Consider the following 21,673-nt stretch of genomic DNA (forward strand, 5'->3'; position numbering starts at 1 on the left):
ATCCCCATAAATATGTGCAATTGTGTATCCCAAGAAAAAAGATTTATGAACTATGATTCTGGCACATGAAATATGTGCAAATGTCTAATTCTAAGACATTTTTTAAAATCTCATCTGAGATGACTCCAATAAATTGAATATATCGTTCGAGATGACTCAGTCTTGTTCATGGATGAGATGTTAAAACGAGTTTTAAAACCATGTGTGATACATGACAAATTCAACTTTGCTACAAAATCCCTCTATCCTTTCAAAATCCTATGAATTATATTATCTCATAAAATGGAAATGAACCTATTTTACTTAAGTCGAGAATGATTCATAGTTCAATTATATTTTTTGCTGAGCTCGCATTCAAATGCTGAATTATATATATTTTTATTCTAATTATTACTTAAGTAATTTGGATCTTTACCTTATAAATAACCTTTGACTTGTTAGAACCAAATAATTAGTGATCAATATTATTATTTATGATTTACATGTTGAGAAAAAAAAGAACAATCAAAACAAAATACAAATCACATACAAAAATACATAATTTATGTGGTTCCTTTAAGATTGAGATACCTCCACGGATCACACCGATTTCACTATGAAGAGAAAACTCGCAATTACAGATTATCCTTTTTCATCAAAAACGAGAAATATAAATATCTCAAGAAATCTAACTAGGATTTTACATAATAATTATGAAATTACGAAGAGAAAACTCGACCAACGTGAAAACGTGACTTGATTTACAATACCTCCATGTTGACTAGTACTATCAGGCTCCACAAATCATAACATTACACTCATTGCTTCCCTCTAAGAAAAAAACATACCCCTATCTCTAAGAGATAATCGGGAGAGAAAAGAACACACAAAATAAAATTTTACTGATTTTTTCTGAATAGGTTCAGTAAGAAACAACCAAATGGATGCATTTGGTTTATTTTTCCTAATGGGGTCGTTTTACAAATATTGGGGGGCAACGGGTGTGAGTCTTATTTATGGGTAATATTTGACAATTGAGAAACTGACAAGCTGATAGACTTTTGAGAGAAAAATCAAGCGTTTTGGTTAGAAGTTGAAAATATTGACATTTAAGCTCATTTTCTATTAATCGTTTAGAGAAGACGTAGGTCAAGGAGGCATGTAACCTGTTAGAAAACAAAGGGGAGTACGTCATATTAATGAAAACTTGGAGGGGAGCATGTACATCACCCAAAAAATTAAACCAAATTAACCAATCCCCAAATCCGGTTCTTCAAATTATTGCCACGCCTAATTTTGTTTTACTTCTTTAATAACACAAAACTGTCAGGCCAAACTGAACCCACTTAAAATCAATTTTACAAGAGTCGTGATAATCTGACTTACCCATGTGACTTACTCAATGGACACTCCTGATGTGACAGGCTTGGATACCGTAAATCTACTCTCCTAGAGATACAAAACTGTACTTTAATGAGAAATCATAATTCTATATCTTGAGAAGAGCAAATCTACGGCTCTCCAAACTGTAAGGTTAGGGGTGTCAATTGAGTATGCCATGTGGGTAAGTCAGATTATCATGATTCATTTTATAATTTCTCTCTCTCTCTCTTTGAAATTAGTGGTGGTCAAGCCCCTTAAAGCACTTGACTAATCCACAGACACGTGATTTTTTCAAAATTTGTCGGCTCACCACAAAAATTTCTTAACAACAAATTCGTTTTCTTGATGGGTTTAGTACGCATTTGCTATTAACAAATTTTTATGCCAAACTGATGAACCAATGGGATAACATCACGTGTATTGAAAAAGCAAGTGTGATTGGTTGGTGGAGAGAAAATTTCTCAATGGTTTGGAGTTCCTATTTTGAGTAATTTTCCAATACACATGACGTCATGCCATTGGTCATCGGTTTAACATATAAATTTGTTAACAAAAAATGCATATTCTGACAGGGTAGCCTTTAAGGGGTGATTGAAACTTCACTCCATTTCTTGATTTCTTGAGGCAAGGTCTTAGCCACCTAACCAACCTTTGAGGTTAATTTTCACCTAACCAATTTATGTATGATTATTTTGTATGACTTGGGTAAAAGGGTTTTGAAAGTTAGGTGAGACTTGACTTTGGGCTTTAATTCAGACTTGGACTTTAGGTCATTAGTTTTGGGCTAAACATCCATTTGAGTACTATTAATAATGAGGCCAAGTGTTTTACATTTAATTAATTAATAAAGCCCAAGCCCGAGTCCAAGTTTCAAAGACCAAACCCATTGTCATTGTGCAATCTAGTCCAACCACACTACAATCTAAGAATAACTTTTAGCGCAAATATCTCATATCAGTTTACATTTTTTTTAAATCTCAATCTCTTCATAGAACATGTAGATCTATTTGTTAGCTTTCAAATAAATTTGATGGTGATCCATTTCGATATCAGAATAAAAAGTTATGTTATTTCACAAACGTTGCGTAGAAGCCATATCACCTATATTGCTCTTGAGAAAAGTGGTGATTTTTGTATTTTCTGATTTTTCTCATTGTGTTAAATATCCTACAAAATAATCATGCATATGGTTTCCAATTACAACCACAGCTCTTTATTCCCCCGAAACAAAAACAAAAAAAAAAAGGAAATAGGTATCAGCCATTTTACATATATTTTGTTGGCAGTCAACATCTTGTAATTAGTTACTGAGATGATGTATGTGCTTGTAACAACTATATGGAGGATTGATTGTATTATTCTATGCCTGAAGCTGTATTTTATATCTAGAAGATTTGGTGCAGAACAGAGAAATGGAACCAGGACTGTTTTATGCATATTATACTCTTTTAGTTGCAAGTCGTGCTTCTTAATATCAATAAACTTTGGTCATGTAGAAAGGTCATTTAGTTGGGAATAAAGTTCAATAGGACTGCTTTTCAATTGTCTACACTGTGCATGCACAATAATCCACGCATATACACAAATACAAACAAACAAACAACATTTACACATGTCTCTCACAAGTTAATGAAGTATAGCCTATCAATGCCAATATTGTTTGGTCATGTAGGAAGACCATGGAGTTTAGTGAGGAATAAAGTCAGAAAGGCCTACCCTTCTGTTCAATTGACAGCATGGAAGGTATGAAATGGTGAACCATCTTTTTTATATCTTGAAAAGAAATTAATGCAATTTGTCAACAAAAAAAAATCAGATAAAAAATAATTAAATGGTAGACATACTTAAACTAATGTGGTGTAATTGCAGTTTTGGCCTCTAGTTGATTGGGTGAACTACCAATATATGCCACCGCAGTTCCGTGTTGTGTTTCACAGCTTTGTTGCCTCATGTTGGTAAAAACACCTCTCACTTCCTTTTGTTTATCTCTCTTGAATCTTTCAATTACATATCCCTTCCAATACATGTGCATGCGTAATACATTTGAAAAACTGTGTTTGAGGTAGATGTATGTGGATGGCTGTGCTACTAATGATAACAAATTTGAAGTGGGGAAGAACCTTGTCTACGATATCTAACTCTAGTCAAAACTGATAACACACATTGATAAGTTTTTGTTATTGGTCTTTGATCACTATGCAGGTTGGAGGAATTTGTACGGTCACGATTGCATACATGAGTTGCTCATAAGTTGAAGAGAGAAATTGTAAGCTTTTGTTATTAGTCTTGATTAGCTGTAATTTCTTGTTAAGTCGTGCTGGAGTGACCTCAAGTCGGAATCTCATATCGCACTTCTTGACGTGAAAGTGGATAGGATTTTTAGTTTGAAAAATTCTCAACTTAATGTATATGAGGATATTTTTGTAAAGTTATTAATAAGTAGTGATAATATATTTTGTAATTTCAAATTGTGGACTAGAATTTGGATTGACAATTAAATTTATGAAAGTTGAAGATGAGGGGCATTTGGGTATTTTCATGTTGGTAGTTGGGGTTTAGGTCATCAATTTAAAAAAATAGGGGTATTTTCAATATTCAGCAACATGTGAGTGGGGCAGGTGTAAAATTAAATTTTTTTTTTCAAAAGTTCTTATAGCGACAATGTGACTGTAGTTTTTTTACAAAAATTCCCTATAGCAACGGTCGGCAACCGTAGCTAAAGGCCTTGTAATTTTTTTTTTAATAAAAATACCATATAGCGACGGCCAATAGCGGCTGGCCATCAATAATACATATAGTGTCAGAGGTTTTAGCGATGACCACCAACACCTCAAGTGGCTGTCGTTATATGTGTTTGCAACAGGTTTTTCCCCTATAGAGACGGTTGGTGACCGTCACTATATCCCTATTTTACTATCATCGAAGCTCACTTTCTCCAATTCTATTTTTTTCTTCTTTTACTTTCACGCCGAAGTTACAATGATTGGCTAGACTCTTCCTATCTAGGAAATTGAAGAAGTCGTGAGCAAATTTAGTAATTAGCCAAATATTAATTTTATGTTTCTAAAATAAGCTTTGAAAATTAATAGGTTTCACTTTATATACCTTGGTACTTAATTTCTTTAAATATAATTTTATTTATTTTTTATTACGAATCATTATCCATCATCCTCAGGTTAAGTTCCTTATAGTCGATGCTCGATATAATGAAAAATCCTTAAAAATTATCACATATTAAGGAAATGAAACTTTGGACTTAGACTTTCGGATAATGGACTTCGGACTTAAAATATATCTTTCGGGTTAAGAGTCATTAACATGATCTTAATCTAAGTAATCTAAAACATAAATTAGAATGAACTAACTACTAATTTGTCTCATGGAGGATTTAATCCCTTTATTTATTTTCTGTAATTTTATTTTTCAGTTCATAATTCAAAAAAATAAAAATAAAAAATCGATTTGAAACATTAACTATTTTTCTCGTTGAATTTTTATTAAACTTTGATAACACAACTTCCTTGAGGATCAATCTCTACTTGCCAACATAAAAAGGTTTTAAATTATTTATTCTCAATTACATCAACAAGAAGTGATAAGGTCCCAATTATTCAATTTTGGGACCTTAATTTCATCAAGATTATCAAAGTTTAAATGTTAGTTCCTTTAAAATAATAATAAATTATATTAAATTTCAAAATAATGTGTTACTAATTTCAGGTGAAAAAGGCACATTCGGAAACCAACAAAAGAAATAACAAAGACGGTTACAACATGCGAGCAAAAAGGAAGTATCCAACAAAATCTCGAGGAATTTTGTCGCCACGTCACCGCCCCGCGGTTAGGCCTTGGTGCTCCGCGGTGATTTCGAGGAATTTTCCTCGAGATTTGCATGAGATGTTCTAGAAGCTTCGGTGGTTGTAACTAAATGGTTCTTTCGAAGCGAATCATCCGAAATGTCGACCCAATAATTCGATTACGAATGTTATAAATTAGATGGTTGATTTCAAAGAAGGGGTTCCCTCTTGGGTCCCTTTTAGGCTCTTCTCTTCTGTAATTTTGGTTCTTCTTCTCTTTAATTCTCTGTAATTTTCTTTTGGGAGATCTTTTGAGTGTAGTGAGAACATCAAGAGTGATTCATTTGCACCTATTGTAACTCTTTTGAGAGACTATCAAAGAAGGAATCACATTGCAGCACTGTCCACATTATCTTTTCCATCTATTATTTTTGCTTTTATTACTGTTGCAATATGACTCTTGCGATGATCGGCTAGACTCTCCTTAGAGAGGTCAAGAATGCCGGAGCAATTTCATCCTACTTATGTTGTTTTAATTCTTTCTTTCTGCTTTACAAGTTAATTCTGAGAATCCTTTTAGGATAAGATCAGCAAACTTATACATTCAAAACAAGCTTAGATGATTGTTACTTAGATAAGCTCAAGAACAATCATGCTATGTGAAGGATTGAAGTCTAAGTCAGCTACTCTTGTTTAAGTTTGGGATTCTCATGAATACTCTTTGGTTACCATCAATGTTTAATCCGATTTATCTGCCGATCCATGAGCAATGACTTGATATGTGGATTGAGTTATAATTAGAATAAATCAGCATTTTGGATGAATTGCAAAGGTTGAATTGACCTCTCCAAATTTTTTTCCCTTATTTCTTCAATCTTTATTGTTAGTTTAATTTCATTTACAAATTAATTGTTACTTTCTTCTCTATTTTTTTTATAAATCAATTTGTTTTAAGAAAAATCTATTTTCTAATTCTGTTTTGGCCTTTTTATCCGAATGAGATTTTGAATCCAAACTGTCCCTGTGGAACGAATTCGACTTGTCCAAAGTCTTAGTTCACAATCCTATCTCTGCATTTACCCAACAAGTTTTACAATCAATCAAGAAGCATCATTTTACGACGAACACTAACCATCTTAAGCTTGTGGATTCAATCCAAATTTTCTCAAAGTTAAAAAAAAAACCTAAAATTAAATAAATAAAAACAAATGGTCATATGCTCTGTAGTGTGAGGTTCTTCAAATTGGTCAATCTCGAGAAGATAACTTAAAAAGAAGTAGATGCTACAATTTGCCTTAAAAACCACTTCTATACAACTTTACGTTGTCAGTATTTTTTTGGTGGTGTAAGGAAAGAATGTAAAATCTCGTTTTTGAGAGCCAACATGCAATGTGAATAAGACCCGTAACTTAATAATCTAGGAAGTTGGATGTTGGATATAAGGGAGGATAAGATGAAAGTCCGAGTTTGCAGGGATTTGAGAAGATATATACATATAGAATATTAACGACAAAGATAAGCAATCTTTCTAAAGTTAACTAGTTATTTTTCTTTGATTTTTGACTTAAGTGTCGGAGTGTTTTCTTAATGAAATCAACAGAGGCATCAATTGAAGGCACTCAAGGAAAATGGAAGGTATTTTCTCAAGGTAACTTTTTCTATGATAACATTAAATCCAATGATCAAGATTCCTTACCAAATGATTCCTACAATGAAGTTAGTCCCTGAAATATCTTGTCAACTCGTACTCTCTTTCATTTATTTGGTAATTTAAATATGGGTCCCGTTCCCCACCCTAAGCTTTAGGGTACACTTTAACAAACGTGTTTTGTCCTACATGGGTTACAAGTTTTGGAATGGGCTGATTTTTGGTGAGGATGATCTCTATGGTGAGGAGATCATTCTCACCAAAAATCAGCCCATTCCAAAACTTCTAACCCTATGAAAAATGATTTACAAAAATTGGACGGTCCACGATTTTTCAACTTGTAAACATAGGACTAAAAATTTCGGAATTGGCTGATTTTTGGTAAGGATGATCTTCTAATCATAGAGATCATCCTCACCAAAAATCAGCACATTCCAAAACTTCTAACCCATGTAGGACAAAACACGTTTGTTAAAGTGTAGGATAAAGCTTAGGGTGTTGAACATTTCCCTTTAGATATATCTTTCACATTTTGATCAATATTAGAGATATCCCCCTACTAGAAACCAAACTTTATAATCGAGACTAATGCAAAATGATTGAAATGCCCATTTTCAACATTTAAAAAATTTCTTTGATTTCCTCTTACCCTGGACAACCTTGTCTTTGATCCATCGTCTTCAACGTGCAATAAAACCTATTATTTTGTCGATTCCCTCGATTTGTATTAGGGTTCATGGTTCACCACTCTGGAATGAACCTAATTTGTAAGGATAGGTAGAGCTAATTTGTTTCTTGTTTTTTTTTTTTTTTTGTTTCCTAGATTGATTCACTAATTTGGTTCGCTTGTGCATAGGAAAATGTTCTAGGGCCAAATATTTCGTCCGATATAAGTTAGAAGTTTCAAAATGGGATGAGTTTTTATAGGATGATCTCTATGATGAGGAGATCATCCTCACAAAAGTATAGCCCATTTTGAAACCTCTAACCTAAGTTTACAAGTTAATGAATCATGGACTGTCAATTATTGACAGTCCAACCACTTTTGATAGGATTAGAAGTCTCAAAATGTGCTAATTTTTGTGAGGATATATAAAGTCCTCATTAGAGAGATCATTCTCACAAAAAATAATCCATTTTAAAACTTCTAACTCATATAGGACGAAACACATTAACAAAATATTTGGTCCTTGAATGGTCCCCATATATACAACTCAAGTTCACAAATTATAATACTAAAAAAATTCTAAGTAGAAACAAATTAATATAATAATCTAAATTCTAAATATAAAAATGAAAAAAAATATAAATTGATTTGATTCACCAAACCAACTAAAAAAATTGCTTAATTCGCTGAATCAAGTCAAAATTTGGTAGGTTTTTGGTTCACTTGATTTTATGAATCCAATACAAATCCTACTATGATTTGTACTAGTTCATGGTTTAGACTAGTACTAGCAAATTAGGTAACAAAGGTAGAAATCCCTTGATTTTTTACCTAAAATTCAATCCCCCTTCAAAAATTTTATAATGTTCTTGATGTTTGAAGGTTAAAGAAGAAATAATCTTTAAGGTTGAAGACAGATGTAAAAGTCTTTTATCTTTGGAGAAATCTTTGGATTTTCAACCAAAAAATTTATCCTTATACTCATGGTTTCAAAACTCGTCTAAGATCGAGATGTATCACCCGAGTTGTCTTGGTATTAGGCATGAATGTGACGGATGTACAAGTCAATTATTCAGACAAGATTTAAAATTCCACATTCATTTTTCAAAATTTTGAATGAGAAATCTCAAACGTAATGGAAAACTCAACCGAGATGACTTGATATCTGGCATGGACGAGACGAGACATGAAATCAAGTTTTAAAATCATGCTTATACCTCTTTCCAAATCTTATTTTCCCTTTGAGGGCATTTAAGTCATTGTCATTTTAAAAATGTGGGGGTATAAAATAGTTTGAAAATGTGGGGGTATATCTAATTTTGACAATATATATATAAAGGGAAATGTTCAGCAACAAACATTTTGGCAAAACATTTTTCAAAACATGGGTTAATCATCACCAAAAATCAGCCCATTCCAAAACTTCTAACCCCATCAAAAATGGTTTACAAAAAATGGACGTTCCACGATTTTTCAACTTGTAAACTGGGGCTAGAAGTTTTGGAATGGGCTGATTTTTGGTAAGGATGATCTCCTCACCGTAGAGATCATCCTCACCAAAAATCAGCCCATTCCAAAACCTCTAACCCATGTTTTGAAAAATGTTTTGCCAAAATGTTTGTTGCTGAACGGGACCCATATATAAAAGGAAATGTTCAGTAACAAACATTTTGACAAACATTTTGGCAAAACATTTTTCAAACACATGGGTTAGAGGTTTTGGAATGAGCTGATTTTTTGTGAGGATAATTTCTACGGTGAGGAGATCATCATCACCAAAAATCAGTCCATTCCAAAACTTCTAACCCCATCAAAAATGGTTTACAAAGAATGAACGGTCCACAATTTTTCAACTTGTAAACTGGGGCTAGAAGTTTTGGAATGGGCTGATTGGTGTAGAGATCATCCTCACCAAAAATCAGCCTATTCTAAAACCTCTAACCCATGTTTTGAAAACTGTATTGCCAAAATGTTTGTTGCTGAACGGGATCCAAATATATATATATGGGGACGGTTCGAGGGACGTGCTGAAAACCAGCTGAGAAACAGACATTTGAGAACCGTTAGATTTGAGAAAGCGGACGGCGCAGATGGTTCAAAACGTCATTTCCAACTAAAGAAACGAAATTTCTTTTATTTAAAAATAACTCCCTCCTCTTTTCTGTTTTTTTTTACTACCTCAGTTTTTCTGTTTTTTTAACTAAATGTAATAATTCTGTTTCTATTCATCTTCCTCTCGACAAAACGATGGAAACCCAACCCCTTATTTCGACAGAGCGACTGAAAAATCAAACCCTTTGAGACTTCAGTCATCTCTCTTCTGAAATCAAATCAAAGCTTGTTAAACATTTAGGTGGTAGTGGGTTTGCCATGACAGTCGAAATGATACCCTTCTGTTGGAAATTTACAGCCATTCGATTACAAAATTTGTTCGAGGAATCAGGCTGTGTAACAAAGCTTAGGACTTGTGGAGAGAATGGTGTACCATTTGAGACTGATACTTCGAAATATATTGTTGATTTGTATTTTAAGAAGGATATTGGGGATTTAAAGGCTGCTAGTGATTCGATTCTGCAACTCGCAGGTGAGCATAGAATGTTTCTTGATATGACCACCACTGTTATTGTTGCTGGTGAGCTTGGCGTCACTGTGAAGAACAAGTTGTGATTTTGGAAAATTTACCCAAGGTAGTTTGATGGATGGAATATTAGATTTTTTTTTTTAGCTAACATTATATTAGATTTTTTTTCTTCTTGAATGCCGCCAAGAATGTTAAATCTCATACAATGAGATGAATTGAGTTTATGCTTCTTTTCCTTAATTTGAATACTGTGGCCCTTTTTTCTTTTTCTTTTTTTATCTTCTTGTTATTCTTGAATAAATTTTAATAATTCAGAAATTTACCGATTTTTTTCCCTCTTCAGTTTCCTCTATGGGGACAATTGTGAATGTAAAATGCTCATTTTTTAACTCTGTTTCTCTCTTCAAAAATTCAACTCTGTTTTTTTTTTTACTGAAGTCTCAAAGGGTTTGGTTTTTCAGTCGTTCTGTCGAGACAAAGGGTCGGGTTTCTATCGTTTTGTCGAGAGGAAGATGAATAGAAACAGAGTTATTAGATTTAGTTAAAAAAACAAAAAAACTGAGGTAGTAAAAAAAAATCAGAAAAGAGGAGGGAGTTATTTTTAAATAAAAGAAATGTCGTTTCTTTAGTTGGAAATGACGTTTTGAACCATCTATGCCGTCCGCTTTCTCAAATCTAACGGCTTTCAAATGTCTGTTTCTCAGCTGGTTTTTAGCACGTCCCTCGAACCGTCCCCTATATATATATATATATATATATATATGGGGAAACCACTTTGAAGCGGACAGTCTGCATCAAAATTTGGAAAAACCCTCTCAATTGGATTCCACGTAGCATTTCCAAGGTGGTATTTAATGTAGGGCATAAAATAAATTAAAACGACACGTGTCACGTAAGAAGGAGGGTATCTTCACATTTTGAAGCGGGCTGTCCTCTTCAAAGTCAGACTCAAAATATGGAGGGGTATGTCTGAATAACCCGTCAATGTTTCACACCTGTCATCCTTCGAACTGCGCACCAACCCACAGAATATGTTTTGCTGTCACACGGTTCACACATTTACCGTTTCGCTTTTCAATTTCTCTTCTGCAACTCTCCGGAGAAGCTCAACAGTCAGCCATGGCTCCAAGAGGGAGATCGAGAAGGGTCTGTATCTCTCTTCTTGTGTTATTTCTTTGTATCCAAGTGTGTGTTCTTCCCTTCTCTCTCTCTCTCTCTCAATTTTTTTTTTCTTGTATTTTGGAAATGTGGCTGCAGGTTGGTCTAACTCGAATGGATGCTGCGATCGATGCTTTGATCCCATTAGGGTTTTCAAAGAACTTGATTCGACGTAAAGTTAATGCCCTTTTGAAGGTGACCGTTATTTCATTTTTTGATTTTCATAATCGATTTTTTATTTATTATATTATCTTATACATCAATGGTTTCTTTTGGGTTTTGTTCAACATATATTTTTAAGGTTTATGATGGAGATTCAGGGTGGGTCTTTATTGAAGAGGCTTCATACAAGCTCCTTATTGAGACAATCTTGGAAGAACAAGAGAAACAATTGGAGAAGGTAATCGATCTCCTTTGGTTTTATAATTCTTTTAAATCAGTATTTTGTTTTCTTGAATGATTTCGGTTCAGTTTTTTTTTTTTTTTACTTAATGGGTTTTGTTTGCATTCATGGAAACTTCACAAACCATATGAGATTTCCTTTAAGAATGTAAAATTGACCCAAAATGTTAAATATAATAAAAATAAAAATAATGATAACAATTACAATTGCAAGAATGGGTTTGCCTTGTAATTTATTTATTTATTTTTGATTAGTAGCTTGTAAAGAATGGGTTTGGCTTGTAAAGTTGATTTCAGTGCTGCTTTAATATTTCTGATTTCCCCTGTTAGTTTCTTGAATACTTGATCAATTTGGAAACCATGTTAGGGTTTGTTTTGTGACAAGTTTTGAGAAGTTCATAAACCAGGTGGACTTTTTGTTATAATTTCATTTTAGACTCTAAGATGCACCCAATGGATTCATAGCGTGTCAAGTACATAAAAATGGGTTCGTGAAACCTTTTATGTAAAGTTTGGGGATTTTGATGAAGAACTTGGCGAATTACCCACACATTTGAATCTTCAGTGGAACTGATTCATATGGATGGGTTTTACCTGGTTTTGGGCAAATATGAATTGTCTCTTCTTCCATTTACTGAGTTGGTGCTACAAATTGAAGTTATGCTATCACAATTCAAAATTGTGTTTAGATAAAGAATGAGACCACCTTCAAATACATACTCACAGCTTTCTCAGTTGGGTAAGTACAGTTAAGAAGACCAATATTGTATAAAAATCGAGTTTAGGTCAAGGAGAATGAAAGAAGTCATTTCTCGGTGAGGGAAATCCTTCCAAGATGTTGTATGTCTTGATTTGATAATGTTCTTTGGTCTATCTCGTGTCTAGAAAACTAGTAGCTATCTTTCAGTATATATATATACACTAGAAGATGGTATGTGCAAACACGCGTTAAAAGGGCTTATTTGTAATTTAAAATATTGATCAATGGGTTTTTAAAGAGTACATAGTAAAAAGGATACTTTTGTTATTTTGAAAACTAAGCAGCGTGATTATATGGTTTTAGGTTGAAGTTTTCTTGAGTATTTACCAAAATGACCCTTCTAATATTAAATTTAAATATAAAAGTGGGGTCATTTATGGCCACTCAAATTTTGGTTTCGAACCACATCTACTCCACCTTTTCTCATTATAAAGTGAAGATATTTGATAAGCAAGCAAGGTTAGTGGTCAGTAATTAGTAGGTGAAGATGGGTTTTGAACCCAGGTCATGGTATCAACACTCACAAAATTTAACCAACGTAGCAATATATGGATGTAAATTGATAGTTAAATAGATTTTCCACTTAAATGGCTACGATTTATCTCATTATATAGTTAACAGTCCCTATCAAAAAGATAAATAAATCACAGTCAGACCAAATAATTATTTTGGGAGGATTTTGTGAGGTCAAGAATCAAGACTACGTATTTGTCAACACCTTTTTGCAGTGTCTGTATACAAGTGCCTAATCTAATTTTCAAATTCCACAACTCAACCAATCTCTCATAGTAATCTCCATAAAGTAAGGAATATATTCTAACAAATGTGTTGGATAATAGATTTTCCTCATGCATGGAATGGCTTCCAAAATTATATGTGCTTCATAATATAATATACAAACTTCTATGCAATGCAATGAATATTTAGAATAAACTTGTTAGTTACACTTGTGATGTTTTATTATCTAAAGAAGTACTATTTGGAGGGTTTTCATATCACCTTGTATGGTTATAATTTTGAGGATATACCATCTAAATATCGAAAATACTTTCAATCATCTCATGCACTAGAAATAGTCTTCAGTATTTACGACTACACTATTGCAAAAAACAAGAAAGAGGCATTCTTTTGCACTTGAAATGACCCATCATTTGTTGGCTGTGATCAAGGGGACCCACCGAGCAAGTGATACCTGTGATTAAGGAAAAAAGATTATGGTTCAATGTTTATACGTTCTATTACTAATGTAGATTGGCCTTTTTGGAAAGCTTCCTTTCTCAGGACCTAACTCAATCTTAGCCCAAAACAGGGCTAGGATTAGGCTATGTTGTTGTCAAACTTGAACTGCTTTGTAAATGATTGTTTTTTGTAATAGTTTTCAAACCAATGTTTTAAAAACTGGACCAATAATTGAACTGAAATTTTGATCAACTGGTCGGACCAGGGTCCAACTGAGGTTCAATTAGGTTGGATCAATTTCTATATATATATATATATATATATATATATATATATATATATATATTAAAGATTAAAAAGAATACCTGATAGTTTTTCCCCAAATTTTTATTTTTCTCCAAAGCTTATTCAATGTTCATCAATTTTCAACTTTTCACTTTATGTTAAAGTCCTAAAAAAAAGTTTGTAACTTATATTTGATAACTAAAAAAAATGTAAAAATCATTGGAGATTTTTTATTTAGTTAAGATTTAAGAAGTTTTGTATTTATTTTGTTGGGCGGAAGCGTAACAAAAGAAAAAATAAAGAAGAAAAAACACACAAGAACACAAGATTTACGTGGTTTGGCAAATTGCCTTCGTCCACAGAGGAGAGAAAAAATCCACTATCACGGTTATTTACTAAGGACGCTTTTCACGGTTCAACCATAGGTTTGAAAAAATCTCCGGTTCTTGAGTTAACAACAATCCTTAGAGAACCGTACTGAAAATTAATAAAATTCTGGTCGGAGCATCGGTTTTTAAAACACTGTTGCAAACCTTCTGCGTGCTCTTTTTCTTCCAAGATTTGATTTTTTCTTTGTTCTTGGAGTCCTCTAACTCTCGGTGACTTGATCTTTGAGGCCTTGTCTTTGGCCCTCTATGTGATTGTTGGTCTTCAAGCCTACCTTCCAGCTTTGAATGGAGTCATTTTTTCTCTAGATTGAATGTTTGGAATAATGTCATTTCCATTGGAACTCACTGAATAGATCAGTGAGCTTTGGGGGCTATCTCAGCCTCCTTTGTATTCTCCTTTTTGATATTTATAAAATCATTATACTTGGCTGAAAAAAAAAAGCAGAAACAACAACCGTTCAAAGCCCAAATAAAACTCGAAAATGAATGATTTAGAGCACAATAACAAGAGTAGAAATCACAGCAAAATGCAGGGAATAATTGGAGAAATCAAACCGTCTCTTCCAACATTTCTGTGCAAGGAACTCAATCAATTGAGAAGATAATTTATTTAGAGGGATTCGATTGCCAGACCAACTTTTGCTAACACCACCCCAATTCATATGTAAATCACCAACGAATTAGCTCACATTTTGGGGTGAAGTTAGTCAATGTTGGTGTGGCAATAGAAGCTCTATTTATTTATTGATTTTATTTTTTTCCGGGGAGAGGAGGGGGGGAGGGGTTGGTTTTGGATTGCTATACTGTAATAATGTAGTTCTTTGCTCATATAGATGGTAAAGAACTTCTTTCAATAAGTAACAAAGGGGAAGATTGGGGAAGGGATTCCTTGATGAAGTAAGAATACAAAGTATCATACTCTTTTTATGTAAGTAATCTATGGAATGCAGAAATTACTATCATATTCATTCATTTAGTGAACGTTTTTATCGAGCATGTGCATGTGACAACAAAGTACAAAGAGAAAAAAATTGATTAATCACAGGTGATCATGGATATTGACTTGGGAGTTGGAGAGATTTTGCTTATTTGACATAATGGTGACTTTTTTCCTTTTACCAATTATCTATAAGTAATTAAAATTCAACATCCTTTCTGAGATTGTTTGATAGGAGCGAAGTGGTTAGCTTTTATGTTAATCTCTTTCCCTTGGAATCATATTTTCATGGTTTTCAGGTGCAAGAATTAAGGCTTAAAAAGGGATGGATTTTATTTGAAATCCGAGTGATCTGAATCCGAATTTTGCGGGTTTGGTTCCTCCAAGTATATCCGTATTAAAATATGGTTCGGATATGGGTTGATGTCCCTTTACCTGAGTTGGATCCGGGTCGGATACAGATCCATCCCTATATCTGCTAATATCCGAGTGATATATTACTTTGCAGGTTTTATTTTACATTTTTCAAACCATCTTTCATCAACCAACAATGGTTGGGTGTAGTAGTCAGGCCTCTCGTCAAAATGGAAAGGTCTTGAGTTCAAGTCACTATTTGGCCACATTTTTATAATTTTATTTGAAATAGCGTTGAACGGTTTGACATTATCCAACTTGAATCAACTAATTCGGTCGAATCGAATCTGGATATAGATTTAACGAAACTAAAATGGTTCGGATATGATTTTAGCTAGTAGGATCCAAGTTGGATTTGGATCCGGATATGAATCTGGATAAAAAATCGGATATAGATATAGATATAGATATAATCATATCCGACCCGATCTCGACCTGTTTTAAGCCCTAGCAGGTTTATAGGTACTCCCATTGATACCTATGCATGCTTTTCTAAATTAAAGTTAACCCAGTAAGGCAGTAACTATATTTGGTTAACATTCTTATTGTATTTATATATGAAGCAGGACAACTTAAGTAAAGAGGGAGACAGAGATCTTGACATTTCTGAGTCCACAGTGGCATTAAATGAGGTTGTTGGGGCTGAACCCATATGCACCGAGGCTGACACTACAGAACAGGTCAATAAAACAGGTAAATGGATTTTCTCTCTTTTTTTCTTTTTCTTTATTCTGAGCTAATAAAAAATAAAACATAAAAAAATTCCAGAAGGAGAGTATAGCAATGACATAGTGGTACATGTATGTGCAGATCCACAATAAAGTTTGTTTCACTCATGAACCTCTTCTTGGTCTGTTTGTGATATTTCTTCTGGTCATTCATTAGAAGGCAAGATATAATGTCATAAACATCCTTTATGATTGAAAATATCATAGTTGAGTGAGACCCATTAGAAGGTAGTAACCCTCACTATTGCATGTGCATTACATGCCAATGCACCTTTGTAAATATTGCATATAGAACTCTAGATTTCATGTTTCTTATTTAGTTCCAGAAGGTGGCATGTGCAAACATACATGTATTAAAAGGGTTATTTTTAATTTAAAATATTAATTAAAGGGGTTTTGAACATTATATTACATAGTAAAAAAAGGATGTTATTGATATTTTAAAACGAGTCGTGATGAATGCACGCGGTTTTGGGTATGCGGCTGACATGGCAAGGGCACAAAACTATAGATCTTTTTCTTCGGGATACACAGGAAAAGATCTGCAGTTCTGTGCCCTTGCCACATCCAAAACCGCGTGCATTCATCATTATTCTTTTAAAAACTAACCAACACGATTACAGGGTCATAGGATTGCATTCTTGGATTTTGACCAAAATGACCCTGATGGTATTAAGTTTAAATATAAAAGTGGGGGCATTTGTGAGATCCAAATTTTAGTGTCGGACCACTTTTACTCTGCTTTCTTTCTTTATAACAGTAAAGATTTAATTTGTTGTGCTAACATGAATAAACGTGTTCTCCACCAGCTGACGATGGGGAACTATATTGGAAGGATATCTCATGTTTGGATCATGCCTCCAAACAGAAAAGCAGCGACGTACCAATTCCTTCCACCTGTGAGAACGTATATGGCTCCTTGTTTTCTGGTCACAGTGATACAAATAGACTTGGAGAAAGTGATATTGGACTAATCCGCTTTCAAGTGCCAGTTGATGGTCTTTCATGGTGTAGACGGAAACCTTGTTATGGTTGGATTGACAATGATGATGAAGAAGAGGATCTTGTGTTCCTTGCAACTGAGATTTCACTCACACCCCGTACGGTGGGTTGTAGGAAAGAGCGCAAGAGCCGGTGGGATGTGAAGCCTGAAGATATGTAGATTTTCCCCGTTTTTTTCTCTGTTCGTCATTGTAAACACTTCATACTATGAACAATGGGGTGTCTTTGTTTGTATATATGGTGGTGATTTTTCAGAGATTGGTTATGTGGGAATTACAGTTTAGATTGCCCACCACATGAATGCTATATGATTAATGAGTTGGTGGGCTACATGTTCCGCAGTGGTGTGCAAAGCATGCACTCTTGGTGGGAATAATACCAATGTCGTAGACTTGAATTAATGATTAATTTCTCCTTCGGCAGATAGAGACTCATATGGGGGAAGGGTGATCTCCTTCTGCAGATAGAGACTCAAAAGATGCCCCTTCTTACTGCTTATCCAAGCCTCTGTAACATGAATACAATGGATCCCACATTCTCACTGGTGGGGTTCTCCTGCCTAATCTCATCCTTGTTGTCAGAGAGGTACCGATTCCATCAATGGCTTGGTATGGCTTCCTATTCAAAGATTTTAATTACATGTACTATTATTCTCTTAAAAAACATGAGATTGATTTTTTGAAAAACTTTTTTTTGGTTTTGGTTAATGGTCATCATTTTCGTTTTTATTACCACGGGCATCTTCCTTGAGGTTGAGGGTTAGAAGAGGAAAGATAATAAATTGTCCTTGGCGTTGAGGGGTAGAAGAAGAAAGGCAATAAATTTGAGTGAGGTTGAGGGTTAGAAGAGGAAAGATAATAAATTGTCCTCGGCATTGAGGGGTAGAAGAAGAAAGGCAATAAATTTGAGTAGTGTAAATTGAGGTGCTAGTCTGGAGTGCAAGCTAATGGTAGAGAATGCTTTTAGAAAGGGCAAGAAAAATAGGGCAATGAATTGACAATTGGGGGGTTGTTAAAGATAGAGAGGATTGCATGTGACTTGGTTCTCGTAGTTGAAGAGAACAAAAATCAATGTGGATCTACCAATAACTGGTAGGATAGAGGTTCGGTGAACGGCAATGATGTCGCTTACCATATGAATTTAATGACTTCAAACTTGATTAGACCATCAGAGGAGCTGACTTGGTCCTTGTAGTTGAAGAGAACAAAAATCAATTTGGATCTACCAGTAATTTGTAGGATATAGGTTCGGTGAACGACAATGATGTTGCTTACCATATGAATTTACTGACTTCAAACTTGATTAGACCATCAGAGGATCTGATACCATGTAAAAGAATATAATTTGATCATTCTTAGCCTAAGAGGGATATATGAGGGGGAGGGGTTTGGTTGACAATCTTAAGATGAAAAACACTGAAACAAGTCTTATGTGACTTAAAAGTTTCGAATTGAGTTGATTTTTTCTGAGGATGATCTCTATTGTTTAGAATCATGAACCATAAATTTTTTTACCGAAAATTTGTAAACCACTTTTGAAGGGCATACAAATTTCAGATTGGGCTGATTTTTAGTGAGGATGATCTCCTTACAATAGAGATCATCCTCAGAAAAAATCAGCTCAATCTGAAACTTTTAAGTCACATAGGACTAAAATTTTGTCAACATTTTGTCATCTTAAGATTGTCAACCGAACACTCCCCATATATATATGGGGAAGCGTTCAAAGGCCCTAAATAAAGTCAAACATTTTTCAAAATAAGGGTTAGAAGTTTAGGGATGGGTTGATTTTTTGTGAGCATGATTTCCTCACTAAAAGCCAACTCCTTTCGACACTTCTAATCCTAGTTGACAAGTTGAAGAATCATGGACTGTCTGATTTTTGTAAATCACTTTTGATAAGGCTAGAAGTTTTGGAATGGGCCGATTGTTGGTAAGAATGATCTTCTCATCACATAGATCATTCTCACAAAAAATCAACCAATTCCAAAACTTATAACCAATACATTGAAAAAATATTTAGCTCTCTTTAGGGCCTCCAAACATATATATATATATATATATGGAGACGGTTCAGCAGCCCTAAAGTTTGCCAAGTTTGGTGCCTAGCATTTTTTAAAATATGGGTTAGAAGCTTTGGAATGAGCTGATTTTTTGTGAGGATGATGTCTATGATGAGGAGATCATCCTCACCAAAAATCAGCCTATTTCAAAACTTCTAACCCTATCAAAAGTGATTTACAAAAATTGGACGGTCCACGATTCTTCAACTTGTAAACTAGGGTTAGAAGTTTCAAAATGAACTGATTTTTTGTGAGGATGATCTCTTCACTGTAGAGATCATCCTAAAAAAAAAATCAGCCTATTCCAAAACTTCTAACCCCATCAAAAGTAATTTATAAAAAATGTTTGGCATAAAACTTGGCAAACTTTAGGGCTGCCGAACCGCTCCTTATATATATATATATATATATGATGGCAAACTTTTTGGCAAAATATTTTTCAAAACATGAGTTAGAAGTTTTGGAATGGGCTGATTTTTGGTGAGGATGATCTCTACGGTGAGGAAATCATCATGACAAAAAATCAGCCCATTTCAAAACTTCTAACTCATGTTTTGAAAAATGTTTTGCCAAAAAGTTAGCCATTGAACGCTAGCATATATATATGGAAATGTTTAGCACCCAACATTTTGCCTAACATGTTTTGTCCTACATGGGTTAGAAGTTTTGGAATGGGTTGATTTTTGGTGAGATCACAAATCGTTTACAAAAAATGGATGGTCCACGATTTTTGGTCATCCTCCCTAAAAATCAGCCCATTCCAAAACTTCTAACCCCATCACAAATGGTTTACAAAAAATGGACGGTCCACAATTTTTCAACTTGTATACATGGGGTTAGAAGTTTTGGAATTGACTGATTTTTAGTGAGGATGATCTCCTCACGATAGAGATCATCCTCACCAAAAATCAGCCTATTCCAAAACTTCTAACCCATGTAGGACAAAACATATTGGGCAAAATGTTATATATATAGGTCCCGTTCGGCACCCAACATTTTGCCCAACATGTTTTGTCCTACATGGGTTACAAGTTTTGGAATAGGCCGATTTTTGGTGAGGATGACCTCTATGGTGAGGAGATCATCCTCACCAAAAATCAGCCCATTCCAAAACTTCTAATCCCATCACAAATGATTTACAAAAAATTAACGGTCCACGATTTTTCAACTTATAAACACGGGGTTAGAAGTTTTGGAATGGGTTGATTTTTGGTGAGGATGATCTCTATGTTTTGTTCTTACAAAGAATCAGTCCAATCTGAAAGTTCTAATCCCATCAAAATTATTTTAGAATTGTGAGACGTCAATTTTTTATTAAAATTTGTAAATCACTTTCAATGGAGTTAGATATTTCAGATTGGACTGATTTTTGTTGAGGATGAACTTCTCATCATAGATTATTAGCTGAACGCTCCCCATAATTGAATGAAGGAAGATTCATTAAAAGGATTTCAAAAAAGGTTGATTTTTTTTTTTTTTTTTGTTGTTGTAAAATTTCCATATCAACATAATTCATTTTAATTTTAAAAATGATAAATTACCATTTTTAGAATTAAAATATTTAAAATCTTCATGTTTTATTGAGTGGAGATATTTTTCCTATTTAATTTTGGTAAATTACTAAACAAATTTCTGCCTCATAAAACAATAAATTTTTTCTCTACTCTAAGTAAAATATTTATTAAAAAAAATTAATCTTAAAAACGATAACATATCTTTTTTCTAAATTAAAATAGAACAGTATAATAGGAATTTCATAATTTTCAGCATATATCTTTACAATTATAATGAAAGAAGGCATAATAGAAGTGGTTCGAAACTAAATTTTGGATCCCGTTAACGCTTCGACCTTTACATTTAAATGAAATATAAACAGAGCCATTTTGGTAAAAAAAAGTTGCAGCTTGATTCTAAAATGATGTGGGGTTAGTTTTCGAAATTACAAAAATATCCTTTTTATTATGTAATATTAAAATTTTTTTTTTATTAATGTCTTTAATTAAAGATGAGCCTCTTTGATTCATGTGCCTTCACACATGGGGAAAAACTTTGAAGCGGCAGTTCGATTCAAAATTTTGAAGGAACTCTCTTCATTGGATTCAACGTGGCATTTCAAAAGGAGGTATTTAAATTTTAGTGGAAATGTGAAGGCGTGAAATAAATAGAAAATGCCACATGTCTTATCATGAAGAGGGTTCCTTCGAAATTTGAAGCAGACTCGCCACTTCAAAGTTAGACTCCTTCTAGTTATGGCAAATCAAACTTCATTAAATCAACCTCAAATTTTACAGAGCATATTATG

The 21,673-nt window shown here is 33.8% G+C and overlaps 1 protein-coding gene and 1 pseudogene across 2 annotated transcripts; both read left to right on the forward strand.

Moving 5' to 3' along the window:
* The first annotated feature begins 9,856 nt into the window (after positions 1-9,856).
* On the forward strand, positions 9,857-10,141 carry LOC147386239 (putative ribose-5-phosphate isomerase 2 pseudogene; annotated as a pseudogene).
* Positions 10,142-11,037: 896 nt separating this feature from the next.
* On the forward strand, positions 11,038-17,639 carry LOC147386240 (uncharacterized). Of its 2 annotated transcripts, none has more exons than XM_086423908.1 (5): positions 11,038-11,201; positions 11,313-11,408; positions 11,515-11,613; positions 16,143-16,272; positions 17,117-17,639. In XM_086423908.1, the coding sequence occupies exons 1-5, from the start codon at positions 11,040-11,042 to the stop codon at positions 17,467-17,469; spliced, it is 840 nt and encodes a 279-aa protein (XP_086280034.1). In that variant the 5' UTR covers positions 11,038-11,039; the 3' UTR covers positions 17,470-17,639. The 2 variants fall into 2 exon arrangements, with proteins under 2 accessions (XP_086280034.1, XP_086280035.1); XM_086423909.1 differs by having other exon boundaries at positions 11,041-11,201; positions 16,146-16,272.
* Positions 17,640-21,673: the final 4,034 nt, after the last annotated feature.

The sequence above is a fragment of the Akebia trifoliata genome, chromosome 14 (assembly GCF_017979445.1).
Source record: "Akebia trifoliata isolate Shusen 1 chromosome 14, ASM1797944v1, whole genome shotgun sequence".
NCBI classification, from domain to species: Eukaryota; Viridiplantae; Streptophyta; class Magnoliopsida; order Ranunculales; family Lardizabalaceae; genus Akebia; species Akebia trifoliata.